This window comes from Ursus maritimus (assembly GCF_017311325.1).
Source record: "Ursus maritimus isolate PB19 chromosome X unlocalized genomic scaffold, ASM1731132v1 scaffold_X1, whole genome shotgun sequence".
NCBI lineage: Eukaryota > Metazoa > Chordata > Mammalia > Carnivora > Ursidae > Ursus > Ursus maritimus.
In genome coordinates, this window is record NW_024423319.1 from 20,124,757 (window position 1) to 20,144,229 (window position 19,473).

The window sequence follows — 19,473 nt, forward strand, 5'->3', positions numbered from 1 at the left end:
TTTACTGGAGTTTCTGTAATTTCCAGGGCCAGATATCTTTTTCTGTTATTTTCCTTCCTCACCCCAGTCATGAACTGGGCAATGCAAGTCATGGGGAAACCCTGGACACATCCAGCAGCCCTCAGCAAACACAGTACACTGCCCTGCAGAGAAAGTTCTGGTATCTAACATACCGCTCTCTCTCCCTCATCGAAGCTTTGCAACCTAGTAAATGGGTGGATTTGGGGGCTGTTTTGAAGGAATAAGGACTAGCTCTGGGAACCAGAAAGGCAAACATATGCATAACCTACCATAAGGCTGGGCGAACAGATGTCCTTTTTGATGTGTGAATATCCAATGAAAACGGATCCATCAGTTACACTAAACTTAGGCACAGTCTTCAAAGTCAGTACGTGCAAGATATACTTCTAGTTAGTTTGTGGACTTTAATAAATTAGTTTAAGGGTTCAGGTTTCATTGTAAAATTATATTTAATAGCAGAGGATTACAGCAATGGTGATAAACTGTTAAGAGGGTACAAAGTTCATATCCCGTTCCCAGACTGGAAGCCATGTGCCTGCTTCAAGATGCAGATTTTATGAGCTCAGGGTCTGCGCCAGATGTCAGGGGACTCCAGCTGTTACTCAGGGCCAATCATTTCATGGCCTTGTGGGACTCCCATACCCTGGTGGGAAAGTGTGGGGTTCACCCAGATCAGCTCTCTGGGCCCTGCTGGCTGGGGCATACTGTGAGCTGAGGGGCCTCTCCTGCCTTCCCCCAACTGCCCATCTGCAAACCGAACGGGCATGGGACAGGAGGGAGCTGGGCCTCAAGGGACTGCTGCCCAGGACTAGGAGGCCCAGGGTGCCCAGTAGGTGGGGCGTACCCAGGGCCCCTGAGGTACCAGGTTGCCAGAGAGAAGGAGCGAGAAGGAGTCAACCCACAGTTGCCAAGGACACTGGTGTTCTCCGTGGGTGTGTGTTTCTTCTGAGGGCTTGACTATTTGCTTCCTTTGGAATACCTGTCATCGTAGACCATACTATAATCAAGGACTGTAGCTGAAATCTGCTTGGTCGGCCTTTTATAACATTTGTGCGATGCATATTTACTGAGCACCTACCATGATCTGGGCCCCGTGCCGCGACAACATTGGTGGACCAGGAGGACATGGTTTTTGCCTTGTTAGAGCTGGCACATTCACATTCCGGAGAAACACCGAGACAAGGATTTATAGTACGGGTCGATAAGTGCTGTACAGGAACACCGCAGAATGTTAGAGAACAAACAGGAGAACCCAACCTAGTCCGGGTGGGGGTTGGTTAGGGCAGGTTTCATGGCAAAACCGAGCTTTAAGCTGTGGCCCAAAGGACGATGAAACGTTGGCCGGTGAGGGGCCCCGGGCAGGAAATTGGCAAAGTTCTCAAATCGACTTGATCTACGTCATAGCTGTACCCAGTGCCACTCCTCTCCGAAGACCTGACTAATAACACCCAGGTTCCGGGTATTTGGGGGAATGCTTGCAAAATGAAGCCTAAGGAAACGGGTTCTCCTGGATAAAGAAAGGGCTGCTTTCACGAGTCCCACGGTCATCCCAAAGAGCGCAGGCTGTATGGGTGGGGGTGACGGGGACGGAAGAACAATCTTCACATTTCTGTTCCTAATTTATAAAATTCCAGAAACTTGTTAACCTTCCAAAAGCCCTGAGGTGTCCTGTGCTCCTGCTCCTTCTGGGCCACAGTGAGCGCTGGCCAGGGGTCCTGCGACAGGAGGGTGGCCCATCACCTGCAGTTTCTAGATCGGAGCGGAATCCCTTTGGGGGCCGAGTAAATAGGCTTTCTGTAGGGGTGAGCAATTTGGGAGGTATGTGTTTGGGAAGGAGGGAGCAGATGGATGTGGATGGCCAAAGAGGTCGATTATAACAGTACAGTTGGTCGCTTAGCCAACATCTAGTCTTCCTCCTCTTGGCACTCTCCCCAGTTTTTGCTCCAGCAACCTTGCTTGCCCCATGCTGCCTATACACTTTGGGGAAACCTGGCTCCACTCAGGGTTCTAGAAGTGGGGCACTTAGCTCAACTCACATGAGGCAGCATAGTAGACACGCGATCAGTTCAGGCCACTATGCCCCCAATTCCCGGGGGGTTCTGGGAAAGAAATCTCCTTGTTTTTCTGACAGAGCTTCTAGAAGCGACTTTCTCTCTGGCTCTGCTGGGTGAGGGAAGAGGAAACCTGTAGCCCCTGGAGCCACAGGCAGCTGTGTGTGCCCACAAGGGGGAGCCAGCTTTAGGATGAAGAACAAGGAACAGACAGCAGGAAAGAAACAGCATCCTCCGTGACAGTTGAGCTACTAATTCAAATCACCCCTGAAGTCACCCCAACCTCTAGACTTGCACTTACAGGACTCAGTCAGTTCCTTTCATTGGCCAAGCCAGTGTGAGCTGGTTTTCCTGTTATTTGTGACTCAATACATCCTAACTGATAAGGAATCTAGGCTGGCCCCCAGACCTCTGAGTTCACGAGGTCTGCATTATAGCTCCAGCCTCCCGTTGGAGGGCATCCCATTTCCAGTGACGAAGCACAGGGCTTGCTGGACCCTGTTCAGCCTCAAGCCTCCTTCGCCCCCAGACCAGTTTACAGAGAAATCTGACACACGTGAACTGCCTGCGTGACCTGCTCCAGCAAACACGTCTGGCGCGGATCCGCTACGGCAGGCCTGAGCTCTTCATTCAGATCTCAAGTGCAGTACTCAGGCTCTTAAAGACTCTGTTTTGCATTAGTTGAGTGCGATACACATTTTAGAAGCTTAACAACATTAAGGATTTCTAGTTCATATTCAATTCCGAATAACTCGAATATGTACTTTGTGGGTTTCTGTGAGGAAAATAATTGACGGTCCAAACTGGAAGTCATCTATAGAAAATAGGCAGGGCTAGCTCCTAAAAGCAATTATTGGCATCAAGCTCCTGAATTTTTAAATCCCTTGAAAAGTCTGAGAACATACCAGAAAGTGGAGATTTCAGAGGTAATAACTGTAAACAAATATTAAAAGCCCATAAGAGTTGTTGCCAAGTAGGATGCCGATGGCTCTACAAACAATCATGAGGACTCATTCTCTTTCTCTATCCCTAGTCCAATATTCCATCACAAACTTTGTTTACCAGGAGAGTGGGAAATAGACACAAGTCAAGTGCAAGTTTACAGAGCCTCTTCTCGGAGGGGGGATGTTTACAGAAAAACACCTGACCTTCAGGAACCTCTTCTGGGAGTGAGGAGGTGTACAGACTGGAGTTGGCCTGGAAAATGAGCTCAGGCAGGGCAGATGGGGGATGTGGGAGACTTAGGGGGGCAGGAGCAAAGCGTGAGCCTCCCGCTCTCTTCCGCCCCAGATGTTACCTGGAGCATTTTGGTCAGTTGAGTAGAGCCTTACCCACCCGGAGGGTCTCACTCCAATGCCTCGTGCTCCGTTCAGAGGCAAGCCGCCAGGACAGGGGTGAAGAACGGGGGAGGGAAGAGAAGACTCAGGGGAACATCACAGTTGTCTGCAAATCTCAAGGACCCTGAAGTCAGGAGAACTTTCTGCGGGGGGAGGAGTGGGAAGGAATCTCCTCGTAATGTAATTAGGCTGCCGAAGAAGACGCTTCCAAATGAAAAGCTAATGAAGCAAATAAAAGACACAAACAATATAGCTGTCAAAATGACAAACAAAAACGAAATCCTCAACCTATCATTTCCACAAAGAATGTGAAAATCTAGGCTCGCGGACTAGTGAAGAAAACCTCTTAATGTTTTTTTTTGGAAATTTTTAAACCGAGCGTGGGAGCTTATTCAAATACAACCAGAACTTATAAGTTACACTTTAAGCCTGAAGAGAGAAGAACATATGCTGAACAGCCTTCAAAATGTGCTTACTTGACACTGTGCTGGTCAAAGAGAAACAGCAGACTTAGAAATACGCTGTGTGTGAGGGAAGACCACTCACTCTCTCTCAGGACTGACTGAAAGGTACTTGTTTCTGTTAGGAATAGTGGTGCCACCTCAGAGTGGCACGAATGGATCTTACGTGGGGAAAAAAAACTGGTTAAGAGTGGCCTGAATTTCTAAGCCAACTTTTGTTTGGGGGGAGGGGCAGTTCTTCGGTGCTGCTGTCACCGTGCTGTGAAGTGGCAGCCAGAGGTCCTGTTTTGTCTTTCCAGAACGCATCAGACGATGACCACCGCCACCACGGAACAGCCAGTGCAAATCACCACTGGAGGTGCTAAACTGTGGGTCCGTTAGAGGTTGGAGGAACCCTGTGTTCTCAGATCTCACCCCTGGGGAATGCCAGGCATGGTTGGCCCCGTGTTGGAAGAGAACAGGAGCCCCAGCTGGACCAGAAAAATGCAGCACGGCCAGGGGGTGGTGGCCCCACATGAGAGCCTGAGTTCACCGGCCTTGAAGTCTGGGAGCTTCTACCAATAATTACTCGGAAACACTCAAAAATAGTCTCAAGAGCTTAATTCGGCAACGCCAGCAGATGTAATTCATCTGTCGCGTCCCCCCTTCCCGCCAGCTTCCATTCATTCCTCCAAAGGGTCCTTCAGCTCACTTTGACGGAGCCAGAGAAGACTTCTCTCTTTTTGTTATCAAGTGGCGGCGCAGACGAGACACAAATAACTCTGATTAAAATGGGAACCTCACTGAGCCCTGAAACGCAGAAACCAAAGGTCTTGGGAGCTGGGCGTGTGAGTGGGGACACAAGAAGCAGGTGTGTCGACTTTTTCAAAAGTCATTTGGGCCTTGGTCAGAGGCTCTCACTTCCTATTCGTGTGCCAGTGTCAAGGCCTTAGGAGCTGGTTCGCATTGTGGTTGAGAGCCTGTTGGCTCTTGTATTAATCAGCAAGCTGTGAGTCACCAGAGGACCAATAAAGCAAGTGGGGTTTCTTACCCCATTTGGAAGCAGAGATAATGTCCCTTCCAGTCTACAGTCACTTCTCTGTTCCCTGACCTGCGTGTTGTCATGTCACCAAAATGCCCAGAAAGGACAGAAATTGCATTCAACTGACCAGGAAAGTGATTTCTTTCTTTCTTTTTAAAGATTTTATTTATTTATTCGACAGAGATAGAGACAGCCAGCGAGAGAGGGAACACAAGCAGGGGGAGTGGGAGAGGAAGAAGCAGGCTCATAGCGGAGGAGCCTGATGTGGGGCTCAATCCCGGAACGCCGGGATCATGCCCTGAGCCGAAGGCAGACGCTTAACCGCTGTGCCACCCAGGCGCCCCACAGGAAAGTGATTTCTAAGTGCTGGCTATGTACCTCACTAGGACTTCCAGAAACCCCAGCGGGCTCGCTCAAGATGACGCGCACATGCATGGTCACTACCGCGCCCGTCCATGACAGAAACCAGGTAGCTTGGCGTTGCACACTAATATTTTTTGAAAATAAAATATTGGTTTTGTTGAGGAGAGGATTGGCAACTGCTTTAAAACTGAAGTCTTTCTTTTTTTATTGTGGTAAAAGTTGCCATTTTAACCATTTTAAGTGCACGGTTCCGAAGTATTAAGTACATTCGCAGTGTTGTGCAACCAACCACACCATCCATCTCCAGAACTTGTTCACCATCCCAAGCCGAAACTCTAGTCTCCGTTAAGCACTGACTTCCCCTTTTCTGCCTCCCAGCCCCAGGCACCCACCATGCTGCTTTCTGTCTCTATAAATTTGCCTACTCTAAGTACCTCATAGAAGCGGAATCGTACAGTTTGTCCTTTTGTGTCTGGCTTCTTCCACTAAGCATAATGTCTTTAAGCCTCATTCATGTAGTAGCAGGTGTCAGAATTCCCTTCCTTTTTAAGACTATAAATAATAGTCCATTATATGGACAGATGGATCGTGCTTACCCATTCACCAGTTGATGGGCATTTGGGTTCTTCCCACCTTTTGGCTGCTATAAATAGAGCTGCTGTGAACACTGGTGAATAGATATCGGTTCAAGGCCCTGCTTTCAACTCTTTGGGATCCATACCTAGGAGTGGAATTGTTGGGTCATATAGTAATTCTATGTTTACATTTTGAGGAACCGCCATACTGTTTTCCACAGTGGCCGCACCAGTTTGCATTCCTACTGATAGTGCACATGATTTCCAGTTTCTCCACATCTTCGCCGATGCTTGTTATTTTCTGTCTTGTTTTTTTTTTTTTTTTAATAATAGCCACTCTAACGGGGGTCAAAAGTTTGTCTGTTTACATTTTCCAGAGCTTGTTTTTCAAAGTGTTGCCTGATAGAGCAAAAGGGTCATGGAGTTATTCCCACTTATTCCCACTCAGTGGTGGTTGCGGGCCTCCCACACCCTTCAAAGCTTTGTCACCTGGAAATAAATGATCATTACTCAAAACTGTAAACGAGGAGTTCACCTTCATCTGTTGGCCTACAGAGCCAGCCGGCTTTGGCAAATTCTCTTCATGTGCCACCCAGCCATGGACCTGTGAAAAAAGTCTAGCTCCCCACAACTGTGCTCACCTCCTCTGCTCAAAAACAGACAATGGCCAAACACAGCAGCGTGCTACAGGGGAACCAGCGAGAACCTGTGCCTTTGGCTTCACATCCAAAGCCCCCCAAAGCAATGCAAGACTCGGAATACTTTCTGATGAAATAGGGCTCCACACCTTTCGGGCCTTCGGGCCCACATTTAGGCCAAAGCTGTATGATAATTTCCCGGAGTGCCCACTTCCCATTTTCCTGTGTACCTAGCTCCAATAGCCAAATCGAGATCTGTGGGCTCGGTGCGATTCCCAGCTGCACATGTCCTAATCCAACAGGAAACTTTGTTAACGTGGGAGAAGGACCAAAGCATGGAAGAAAGAGAGATACGTCACCTCCTCACTTACTCCATTCTGTCTTAGAATCCTGTTAGTCTGCCGGGAGGCAAGAGCCAGGGAAGGTTGTGCTGGGGCCACACGTGGGTCTGGGGTGGAAGTGGGATCTCTTCGGACCTGCATGTGGCTTTTAGCTTTCAACAACCTCACGCCTTTTGATGAGAGGGACTCAAATGAGAAGCCCTCATCTCACGACAACAAAATGCAATAAAACACACAAAGCATCATTTGTCCCTGTGGGCAAAACTAACGAGATCCTATGATAATCCAAATGTTTTCAACTCCTCAGGAAAAAGCAGAAACTTTTTCTTTGGCGGGGCAAGAGGTTTTGCTCTAACCATAAGCAGTGTTCTATCCTCTGCCGCCCTCGAGCCCACGAGCAGCTGGCCATGGCACACGCATGGCCGCATTAAGCAGCAGGCCCAGATCTTGGCATTTGTCAACCCCCAAGGGACAGAAGAGGCTAAAAGTACACATGGACTCAGGAGAGGTTTCCTAAATCTGTGCTCTGGGGCCATTAATGGGTTTGAGAGGGGGTGGCTGGGGAGGATGCGTAAGGGAAGATGGGGAGGCACGCAGGGTGTTGGGGACCAGAGCGGAAAGGAGCAGGCCCACTGTGACTTTCCACTCACCCTAGACTTTTTTTATGTTTTGCTAACTTTTCACTTGGGGTCACAACAGCAGCTCAGAGCACTTCCGTCCTCTTCTACTCTTTGAAAACCTTCCCTGGTTTTACAGTGACAATAAGCAGGTCGTTTCAGTGAACGCTGAAAAAGAAAATAATTTCTACACTTTGTTTTTAAAACATCTCATTTTGAGCACCTCAACTTCAGCAAAGTTCATGGTTTCTCTTCAAGTACGTTAAGGCGAAATGAACAAACAAACAAAAAACCCACAAAAACTTGATATGCTTCTGCAAAGGGTTGCCCTTTGAGCCTTCGTAACGCAATTACTAAACAATTATAAAATTAGATCTGCTGATCTCTATTATCGAGGCTTCTGACTGGGCGGCTTTTTGCACCCCCATCAGTTTCGGCGTGGACATCACTGAGTGTTGGATCGTCACTCCAGGGGCAGAAAATACCACCAACGTTGAAAGGGTTAGCACTTGGTAAGCAGCGCGTTTTAAATTTCTGCTTTTTGAAAAGGGGACGTAGCTTTGAGGTGGAGCACCATTCATGAGTCTCAGAAGCCAGAAGAGAAACAGAAAGAAAAACCAGATTCTGGGTAAGACTAGCACCGAGTTCTGAGACTGCATTTCCCCAATTCAACGCCCTGTGGAGTTTCATTTCATGGCAATTCAGAGTGGTTAAAACGAAACTTGGTCAACACGGAGAAACTGGCCCCTAAATTTTCAAAAATGTATGTTACACTGTGTCTAATTATATTTCCTCCCAAAGCAGCTAAAAAAAGGTTTCCCCAAACGAAATAGCATTTTGCGGCCCAATTTAGAAAGAAAGGAAAAAGTAAGCCTGTGTGTACAGTCGTGCTCACAGACAAAATGCAGACACTTATTCATGAAAAGGCTGCCCCATCCGGCAGAGAAGATGTGTGCAGAGCCGGCCCCGCCATGCCCCGGGGACACGGGGAACCTGACTCGTCCCCCCTGCCATCCACCCTGGCGTGGTGACCGCTTGCCCAGAGGCCCCGCTCTTGCGTAGCAGCAGGACTGACCTCCAATAGGAAATGTGTGATGCTTCGCGCCAGAATTAGTACAAGACAAATGCAAGGAAACTTTTCTCGTAATAGGGGAGCAGTGCCGCTCTCCCCAACCCTTACCCTCAAAACAAGAGAAGAACTAAGGGAAGCCAGTAAAAGGACCAGCAAGTCCAAGGTCACAGGCCCTCCCTGACAATATGTGGTGCATCTCACTCTGGGGGGTGAGGGGGTCCGGTATGTCAGCAAGAGAGCTGTCACCTGCTTTTAAATACTCATGAACAATTTGAGACTAGAAGGCTCCCCTGGGCCACCATCTCTCCCGACTCTCCTTCTCTTTTTCTTAAATTTGAATTTTTTTTTAATTTTAAAGTTTTTTTATTCAAGTATAATTAACACACAGTGTCATAGTAGTCTCAAAAGTACACTTACTGTGATGAGCACTGAGTCAGTGTATAGAATTGTTGAATCATTACATGGTACAGCTCCTGAATCTTTCTCTGGTGGAAAGTGGAGCCGATGTAACTTTGACAAGAATAGACAATTCTCTTGGTCTTGCCTGGTTTTATCATTTCTGTTTTCCATGAGAGGTCACGGTGCAAATGTAAAGATTTTAATTTGCAGTGCTAACTGAGACAGCAGTAATTAAAGGTTCTGCTTTACTGAGCAGGTGAGTGCAGCCTTGGAAATTCAAACCAAAAGGAATCTTGAGTTTCTGCAAAAGGTTCTTGTGGGAGGCTTTGGGAGTGGGTGTGAGTGGGGGAGGGGAGAGGAGAGGAAGGGGGGCACCCCTGCACGTTCAGCATGGATGCTCTGAGTGCTGGCATCCATCTGGGGTCCTGAGCAAGGCTTCAAAAACACAATGCAGACAAGGGACACCCATCCCCCAATGCCAATGACTAAGCAGAAGCAGCGTCTCTGTGGGTGCTGGGTGGCCGGCAAGGCTGGCCCTCGCTCTCCCTGCACTCTCCCTGCCGTTGGCTCTCTGTGCCTGTCAGCAGCAGTCCTGGGGCCCAGTTCTTACTCAGCACCCAACACAGCCCCCACATGGCTCCCAGCGCTTCTGCTGTCTGTGCTCAGAGGGAGGGGCAGCCAACATTCTCCCCTCCTCCCCGGCCAGGGGTGCTCAGAAAGCTATGGCCTGGCTCGGCGGCTCTGCTCTTTTCTGGGGTCACCGACCTGTGCCCTCCACTTGACTTCTCTTCAGCCCTGGCAAATGTGCTCCCTGACCAACTGCCCCTCCCCCGCCAACAGCTGGAGAAGAACCTGGATGCTGAGGCAGTCCAACCCATTCCACTGGGTTCCTGGTGTTCTAAGTTTCAGGGCCTTTTTAGAAATAGAGGCAGCTCACATAGATGGAGCACTTCTGTGAGCCAGGCCCCATGCCCAGCGCTTGCACCTCACCTCATTTAATCCTTCCAGGAACGCCATTAGGTAGGGATCCGAGTATCTCCAGCTTACAGATGGGGATACTGAGGCCCGGAGAGGGAGAACAGCTTGCCAAATTACAAAGTGGCAAAGCCGGGATCCCTAGGGTCCGAACTGAACCTGGTCTCAAGCCCAGTCCTGGGGGCTGCCCCCTGCCAAACACCCCCTCCCCCCATCGCCTGTCCTGTGGCCTCTCCCTCAGGCCCCGGGCACTGGGGTGCTGCACTCCCCCACGGCTGAGGGTGGCAAGAGGGCTTCCCTGAGGCCCCACTTCAGACCGAGCTGCCCAGATCCCCAGGGCAGGCCCAGCCCCTCAAGCAGGGCAGATGACGAGTTCTCTCAATTCACCCACAGTCTCCGCAATTGCTGGATGGTCACTGCTGCCTCGGCTAAGGGGACGGGAGGCTTATCGGTAAAGGTAGAAAGCGTAACAAACCCAGGAGGGGCCTCCACCCGCCTTCCTCAAGGCAGGCTTAGCTCCCCTCTTGCCTTTCTCAAAATCTGTCCAAACAATATCATGTGCCTCTTTGGTCTGTTTCTCCACAGCTGCCCCCTTCCCCTGTGCCTCAGCCTGCCTCAAGGATCCGATTTCAGGCCTTTCTGTTCTTATTCCAACTGGCCACCATCCACATCCCTCCTCCCCAGGACGCTGCACTCCCAGCTCTGCAAACCATGCGTGCGGAGGGCCCTCAAGCTGCCTCCTCGATGCACCTGCTTTTATCTCTGAGCAAATGGAAGTTCCATTCACCAGTGGCTGGTGGTGAAGTTGAAGTCCTGACTGATTTTTGCGAGTATCTCCAATAAGCCTTCAGGCAGAAGGAGTTCTAAGTTACGGAAACAAAATTCACCTTGATTAAGAACAGAGACATGTCACCCAGCCTTGGGAGTAGGGTGGGGAGATTTGGGGACCATTACACTCCAACACACTGGGGCTGGGTGTCCTGACTCCAAAGAGTCCCTCCCTTCATAATTCCAGGTCCACATTCCTCATCTATAATTTCAAACCCAAAAAACTTGGAAAGCCTATTTTATTTTGGTAAATTTGGCATCAAAATTTACTTGGGGACAAAAATTGCTGTGGACTTAGTTAAATATTCACATTTCTCTGCAAGAATAATGAAACACTGCCCCAGGTTCTGCCAGAGGCTTGCGTGATATTTGTTAAATGCACCATATTACCTTTCTAAAGTCCCAAACATTCTAAATTTGGAAACACATCTGACCTCCGAGCGGGCGGATCCCAGCCCGGAGCCTGTACCCGCCCTGACTGACCACGAAGTGTGTTCCAGGCCGGGCTCGGAGCAATTTCTGTTCAGCGCCTCCTTTGTCTTCCAATGTCCTAAGAGACCGGGGCTACTCCTCGGCTCACGTGCAGCTGAGGCTCAGAGGGGCTAAGTGACACTGCTCCTGGCACGAAGCCCGGTCAGTGTCGGTGCCTGGACTTGAACCCCCACGCCCTCGCTTTGGCTGCCACGCTAAACTGCTGCCCTGAAGCCACATGGCACTTGCCTTTTCCCTTCAGTGCAAACAAATGATCCACTGAAACCGGATCGTTGATTCCCTGGTCAAGTGAAATTGCCAGAGCTGAGAAATACGAGTCTACAAATAAAAATGAGCTCCTCTAGACGACTAGATTTGGCTTCTCTGCTTACTCAAGAGTTGGTTTCTCAGCTTACATTCAGAAGGCACTCTTTTCAAAAACCAGAATCTGGATGAAAACGAAGGCCCAGTGCTTCTGTGGTAACCACTGTGACACGTGTGGTAGGTGAGGAGTGGTTTCTGAGGCTCGGTTTGGCCTTGCTGGAAGGGGAAGCGTGTGCTTCCTCTCTTCTCTCCCCTGCAAGAGTGAGCAGGGCTGAGTTCTCAGGCCTACAAGCGAATGGGCAAAGGCCATGAGCAGGAACAGCGGAGCTGCTGATGTGCCCAGCCTGGAGGCCCACTCCGCATTTTGGCTAGAGGAGTGTTATGGACAGAATGGGGAGCTGGGCAGTGAGCTAGAGACCCCCGCCGGCCGGGCGGAGATGGCCTCTTCCCTCTTCCACCGGGCCCGGAGCTGTCTCAGTGGGGCAGAGCCTGGAACAGGGAGAAGCCACGAGGCTAGGAGGCCCCACAGCTGCTGTCCATCTTGTGGTGGGTCTGGGGTCTGGAGAGAGCACTGCTCGTATTCTGTGCTGACACAGTATTGGTTCTGAGAGCCACATCTCAGCCCGCAGGAAAGGGATGTGGAGACTCGGGGCCGGGAGTTAGTCTTAGTGACCGCAAATCTTCATCGGCAGGTACTTTGTGCTGCCAGACCCCATTCAAAATGCTTTAGATGTATCAGTGCGTTTAAGTCTCAACCACCCATCATAATCTATGGCCATGTTGTGGACGAGGCGATATTAGGAGATCAAGGCAGGAGCACGAGGCCCTGGAGGCAGTGCCCCACGCATGCCGCATGCGTCCGGGCTCCACAGGCAGACAGACTGCCTTCTCTGTCCCTGACCTGCTGTGTGACTGCGGGCAATTCTGGTGACTGCTTTGTGCCTCAGTCTTCTCGGGTTTAAGGGAATGATGATAAGGGCCTCTATCTCTGAGAACTGAAATGAGAAAAGGCAGGTGAAGGGCTGAGATGCATGCCTGGCCCGTGGGCACTGGCCGGCGTCGGCAGCAAGAGCCTACCGTTCGGGAAGCCCAGCCTCTCCCCTCTGCTGGCGGTCACCTGAGCCCTTCTTGGCCTCAGGGAGCTTGGCTGCTCGGTCTTTCTCCTGAGCACTTTCTCCAGCTCACCTAGGCAATCAGTTGGGTGTGACGTTCACGCCTACAGTCATTAAGGATTCTCCCTCGGGGCCAGGCCACCTGATCCGGTTCTGAGGCCACACAGCCAGGATACACATGTACCCCAATGAGAACAAAAAACCCCCACATGGCTTACAGTGTTGGATGGTGATGGGTCTCCAGGCTGAGCCCCTTGCCCGCTAGGGTGAGGATTCCAGCGCTGGTGCTGGTGCTCCATGAAAACAGACGGCAGGGGGCCTACCGCGAACTCAAACACAAGTGCTCCGGAACTGTATACAAGGGCCTGCTGCTCGCCAGTTCCCTCCCCGAGGACCAGTTCCCCGGTGCAGAGCTCTCTGCTTGCTCATGCTTCATAAGGCATGAAAGAAAAAGACACGGGTCCTATCCTCCAGGGGCTGCCACAGTCACATGCATTCAGGGCCCTCGGAAGAGAGGTCAGCCCCAACACGTGCTTCCCTTAGGCCAGGTCCCTGGCCAAGCTGTCCTCCTCGGCTGCTCTACAGGAGAGGGAGGCAACGTGGGAGATGACGTACCGAGGGTGGTCAGGGAGAAGCTTCTTGGAGGGAATGGTACGTGAGCCTTAGGAGCGATAGGAGTGGGACGGGAGGGAGAAGGTGGGAAGGGACAGCTAGGGACAGGGCATGGCAGGAGTAAGGCCGAGAATGCAGAGTAGGCCAGGAACTACAAGCGCTTTGGATGATAGAAGTGAAGTGCCAGATGGGGCCTGATGAACACTGAGTCTAAGAAAATAGATGGAGCCAGGTGATGGGCCTCTGGAAACTTCTAAGCAAATGTGAAACACGATCAGGTGTTTCGGATCTCTTGAAGGTAATGTTTTGAGTGATGGCTGGTTTACTGGGGAAAACCACTTTTAAGAGTCAACTCTGAGTTCAAAGAACCAAGAGGGCCTGAACTCGGGGAGGGCTGAGACAATGGAAAGGAGGGACCAGAATGGACAGTGCCCCGGGTAGGCAGGCATCTGACATGGTCCCCAGCAACCCTGCCTCCTGCTATTTACACCTCCATGTTTGTGTCTAATGAACGGAATACAGCAGAAGAGATGGGACGTCACTTTCAAGACACAGTTCTAAAGACTGTGACCTCTGACTTGCTGGCACTCCCTCCGCTCTCTTGCTGGCACATTCTGTCTTGCTTACTCAGATGAAGCCGACGGCCATGTTGTGAGATGCTCTATGAAGAGGCCCACATGGCAAGGAACCAAGGGAGGCTGCTAGCCAACAGCTCATGAGGAACTGAGGCCTCGGTCCAACCACCTGCAAGGAACTGCTTCCTGCCAACAACCTCGGGAGTGAACTTGGAAGCAGAACCTTCCTGGTTGAGCTGGAGATGACTGCAACCTTACCAGCGACTCAAGGCCAGAAGACCCAGCTAGGTGATCCCAGGACTCCCGGCCCACAGAAACTGCAACGTGATACACCTGTGTTGTTTTAAGATGTTTTGGAGTAATTCATTACCCGGCAAAACATAACCAATACAGGCAGGGGTCGGGGCAATGACGAGGGGCAACTGCAGTCAACGGCACCCAGGAGGGACCAGCTGAGTCTAGTGATTGATCAGATTGTAGGAGATGAGGGAGAGGGAGAAGTCACAGTGATTTTGAGAAGAGCAGAAGCTCTGGACTGACTTCCTGGTTTCCAGTTCCTGCTCTGCCCCTGGCTATGTAACTCTGGGCAAGTCATTTCAACTCTCCAAGTCTCAGTTTCTTTGTAGAATGGAGACGCTAAGAGTAACTACTTCCTACCTATCTGTCCTCATTTCGAACCTGCCTCAGTGCCTAGCGCAGTGCTGAAGGGCACACTGGAGCTGCTCAGCAGAAGTTTGCCGTGCCATTTCTAGAAGGCTCAGTGTGCAGCCTTATGCCTCATGCCAGCAGGGACAAGATTTAAAGGCTTCGGGGCGATTTCCTTGCATCCTTTGAAGCTTCCACTAGCCCCGTGTGAGGCAACGTGCCACGCGGCCCGGTGCAGAGACCTGTGTTCCCTGGCCGCCTCCCCGGGCAGCACCTTCCGGGTGCACTTTTCCTCCCACAGAAGTTAAGTGGCCTGCGCAGGAACTGAAACCATAACCTTGGCCTCTTTAATACTGCACTTGGACCACGCGGAATTAGCTGGCTTAAATAGACTTTTCTGGAGTCAAGTCCAGTCTCAGAGAGGACTAAGCCAGACTTGCCTCCAAAGCCAGATTACCAATAGCACACGGTTCTTATTTCCAACACCAAGGAACGCGACCAGACGTGAGATCGTCTTACCTGTCTGGGCAGGGAAGGCAGGGAGTCCGGGGCCACCGACCGCTGAAAGCGCTGGGGCTGCTGCATTATCTGCTGCAGGAGGAACGAGGAGGGGTCAGGCTGCTGCTGCTGCTGCAACGTGGCAGTGGCGGTGGTCGAGGCAGTGGCAGAAGATGCCGGCGGCTGCTGCAGGTAGTGGAACAAGGACGGCTGCCTCGAGGTGGCCGGCATGGAGGGCATCTTCTGGGGGCCCGGCTCAGAAACGAAATGCGACAGCGGCTTGGTGTTGCCAAAATTAAATGGCTCTGGGACTCCCTGGCCAGGGCTGGCCAGCCCCTGCTGCATGATCATGCTCAGGGTTTTGGGTGAGTTGGTGGTCATGGGCTTGAAGATGGTGCTTGCTGACTGCTGGGGCGGCGGCGGCTGCGTGAGCGGGTTGCCGGAGGGGGTGAGGCTCCGGATCAGGGAGCACTGCGGGGTGGAGCACTGCGGGGTGAAGGACTGCTGCGGCAAGCCCGGGCTGGAGAGCTTCTCCGGCCGGTAGGGCGGGGACGGCCCCGGGTTGCTGCTGGGCAGAGCGGACAGCAGGTGTCCTGGAGGGCTCTTGACGCTGGAGGACACCAGGTTGGCCAGAATGGAGCTCTGCGGGCTGAACGGCGGGGGCTGACTGAGGGCGGGGCTGGGGAGCTTCTCCGGAGTGTAGAGCATGGCGGGCCCCACGGCGGCGGCGCTGCCGCCGGACGCCATGCTGGCGAGTAAGGCATTGGGGGAGGCTTGGAAAGTGCTCGCCGGCACGTTGCTGGACGCCATGCAGGACACCATGAGGCTCTGTGAGCTGAACTGCGGCGGCGGGTGCGGCGACGGCACTGGGCGGTACGACGGGGACACGCCCGGAGGCGGCAGGCCAGACCAGCTGGGGGTGGTCCCCGGCTGCCTGGTCGCGGACCCCTGCTTGCTGGCCGCCAGCACCTTCAGCTGGTGGGCGTGATGCCACTGAGGCCCCGGGAGTGGGGGCAAAGGGACGGAGAGCGCCCCCTGGACCTGGCCTTTGGCCTGGGCCGCCGAAGGGCTGGGTGAGGCCACCGGTTTACTGGTGGGCGGAATCACGTAGCTGATCCCCGCCGGGGAGGGCGGGACTTGCAGCGAGGCGCCGGGGTGCTGGCTGCAGCTAGAAGCAAAGTCCTTGCTGGCGCCAAGGCTCTCCAGGTGCGGCATCTGAACCGGCGGCTTGGGAGTCGTACTCAGGCTCACCTGCGGGTGTTCCAGGACCAGCGGTTCGTCCGGCTTGCTCCCCAGGATCTTCTCGAGATCTAGCTCATTCGGAGAAGGTTCTTGAATTTTTGTTAGCTCCTCCAGGAGATCTTGAAGTTCCTGGTCCACAGCCGGCACGCTGTTGGCTTTGTCATAATAGGGGACCGTGGGCTCTTTCACTCCCACTTCTCCGGCGGGCGGCACCACGAATGGTGAGCCCATGACGCTGCCATTCATGGGATTTGTTTCGAGTGGTAACGGATGGCCTGCTACTCCCACAGCCGCGGGACTAGGGTTCATCGTTAGTGGAGGGACCTGCAGCTCCGCACAGGATGTGCTGGGGTGGGTAGCCGGGCCCATAGAAAGGGTCACGTCTTCCAGGCAAGGCCTCTTGATTTTATTAGGGTAACCCCCATCACCCATGCCTGGAAACTGGAAATTATCTCCTTCCTGTCTCCTTTTAATGGTTCCCTGTGGCAGAGAGAGAGAGAGAGAAAGAGAGAGGGAGAGAGAGAAATTTTTATAAAGCCTTGGCACATTAAAGCTAATGAACAGGAAACTTGCAAGATAAAACATCTCTCAGTTTCAAGAATTATAGTTGTCAAAACTATACAATACAGCCTATTTTGGGAACCATAATGCTTGCTTCTTTGTTGCTGTGTTTCATTTAAACTGTCTTGTTACACTTCAAATTAGGCATTATGCTGTCTGTGTACTAAACACCACAGGAAGTCCCACAAAGGATCTTCTCTGCCCAAGTAAGGGGGAGCTCAGTTCAACTATGCGGAAGCCGCGAAACGAAGTGTGCCCCAGACAGGCGTTTGAGGGCATACTGGAAGCACTTCAGGTATTTCTGATTCCTACCTGTCTACAGACACCCTGGTTTCTAAAAGGAAAAGCATAACATAGACGCTGAACTTTTAGGTTGCCTCCCTGTCTTAGTTAAATGCATCAGACTGTGGTGATACAATGGAACACAACAGAGCCTTTAGAGGAAAGTAGATCTGGGTGTGTGCTTTTGGGCAGCTGTCTGAGCTCTACTGTTTAGGGGAAACACAAGTTGCAGAACAGTCATTGGGGCACAGGCTCCGTTATCTTTATAAACACACACACACATTGCTACGTGCAGACAAAAATCACTTGGAAGAACATATGCGACCATCTCTTGGAGATGACTGGCGAGTCCCTTTCTATTCTCGACAGTTTGGTATTGCTTGTTTGTTTTTACTGAGAACGACTTATAACCACTCCCCCCCCCCCCAAAGTATAAAGCTAGCTAAATAAGAAGTTCCTCTCTGCGGATGTATCCTTGGGCTGGGGAGATATGGAACAACAGGAAAAGGACCTGATCTGCAATCTGCACCTTGGGGGAGCTGCCCACCATTTATAAAAGCATAGCCTTTGGGAACAAAGCAGTTAGTGATGCAGTATTTCCTACTCATTCAAGGCTTCATACAATCATCTGTGGCTGTCATGTTAATGACCGTGACCTGCAAGTTGAGGGAAAATCGAGGGGGGTGGAGTGCAGGAATGTGTGGGAAGAAAGGGGCTTGGAAAGCACCTACATGCCAACAGTAGAACAGATATACGGTGGACCCTTGAAAATGGCCCCGCCGTCAAAAATCCGATTGTAACTTTTAACTCCCCCGAAACTTAACTACTAATAGTCTACTGTTGACTGGGAGCTTTACAGTCCCGTACAGTCGGTTAACACAGATTTTGGATGTTATATATATTCGGTACTATATTCTTACAACAAAGTAAGCTAGAGAAAAGAAAACATTACCAAGAAAGTCATAAGGAAGAGAACATACGTTTACAGTACTGTCCTGTATTTATCAAAGAAAACTGCGTGTAAGTGGACTCGTGTAGTTCACACCTGTGTTGTTTAAGGGGCAACTATATTTCTCTTGATGCAATTTTTCATGTAAGAAACCCCTGTTTAGCTTTAGAAGTCTCGCTGGGACATTTGTTGTTGATCCTTTGATGTTTGGCTCACTGGTGGGGGGGTGGGGTCAACGTGTGTGGGGGGCCACCTGCTAGCACCACACTGGTCATGACTCTCACGACAGAGTGAACATCAAAAGAGATCCTCCAGGGCTGCACATCTCAGGTTTTGGTGCTCATCAGATTTACTTAGAAACATTCAGATTCCCAGGGCGTCCCACCACAAATGAACTGTTTCAGTCTCGTCCAGAGCAGTGCCCAGGGATCTGAGTTTTTGCAAAGTTCCTGGACTGATTCTGATTCTGAATGCATCATCTCATGATGCCACTCTGAGTAGTAAGTAAAATGAAGCAGGTTCTGTGGCACCTAGTAAATCCTAACTGGTGGCTGCCATTACCAAGGGCAGCCATGGAACGGCCTTGGAAGTCCAACCCTGTCCTAGGAGAGACAGGGGCCCGGACACCCAGAGAAGGGGAAGGGCTTGCCGAGAGTGGCTCAGCTGGAGGGCAACAGGGCCCAGACAGATATAGGGCCCCTCCCCGACCCCTTGGCTGCCTCACAAGCCACAGCCTTAATCAGCCCCACTGGCAGGACACTGTCTCATTTCCGCAGAAGGGACTCCACCAGCTGGAGTGAGGGAACTTGCCTCCTTCTTCGCCTTTTCTCTGCACCGTGGACAAGGGCACTTTGCGGGGCAGCTCTGCCATCAAATCCACCTAGGGCTGAGAGCCTGGGGGCCGGCCAGAACAGGCTGGGGAGGAGGGAGCAGGCACAAGAAGAGGCCTATCTGTGCCCAGTCTTCCATCCAGGGGCGGTGGGCTCTGTATCGGCCCACAGCAGGTGTTCAGTAAATAGCAGCTGAATGAATCAGCGGACAAACGAACCTAAATGACCTGGCTCACAGGGAGCTCTGCTACGTGTTTCCCTGGCCATTCATTCAGTCAATTACAGGGCAGCCCACAAACAAGTCACTGAGTCCCAAACTGAAATTCCGTTTCATCGACATCGACAAGAATTCCAATATATTTAAAGTAGAAATGGATAAAATGGATCAATAAGGGATGAGCGAGGGCAGTTTTACCCCAGATCCCCTGCAGGGAGCCCGAGCTGGCAGTGGCCGGGTCCAGCGTACTGCCGGTGAGCTGCAATGATACTGAAGTCCATGTAGCCCAGGCAGGGGGAGGATGGGCTGGGAGGAACGGGATGGAAGGGAGGGTGGGGGCTGTGAGTTGCAGCAGCCTGGACTCCCTGGCAGACTCTGTGGGTTCTTGGACCTTGTTAGTCTGCCGTTACTTTGTTGGAACCAAGGTAGCCGGAGGGTGGGACGGGGGGGGGGGGG

General features: G+C 51.6%; 1 protein-coding gene across 1 annotated transcript in view; it reads right to left on the bottom strand.

The window, feature by feature from the left end:
- MAMLD1 (mastermind like domain containing 1) overlaps positions 1-19,473 on the bottom strand; it is a 119,906-nt gene that overhangs the window by 23,012 nt on the left and 77,421 nt on the right. The window contains 1 exon segment of the mRNA XM_040628127.1: positions 14,958-16,658. Coding sequence (XP_040484061.1) covers positions 14,958-16,658 — 1,701 coding nt within the window.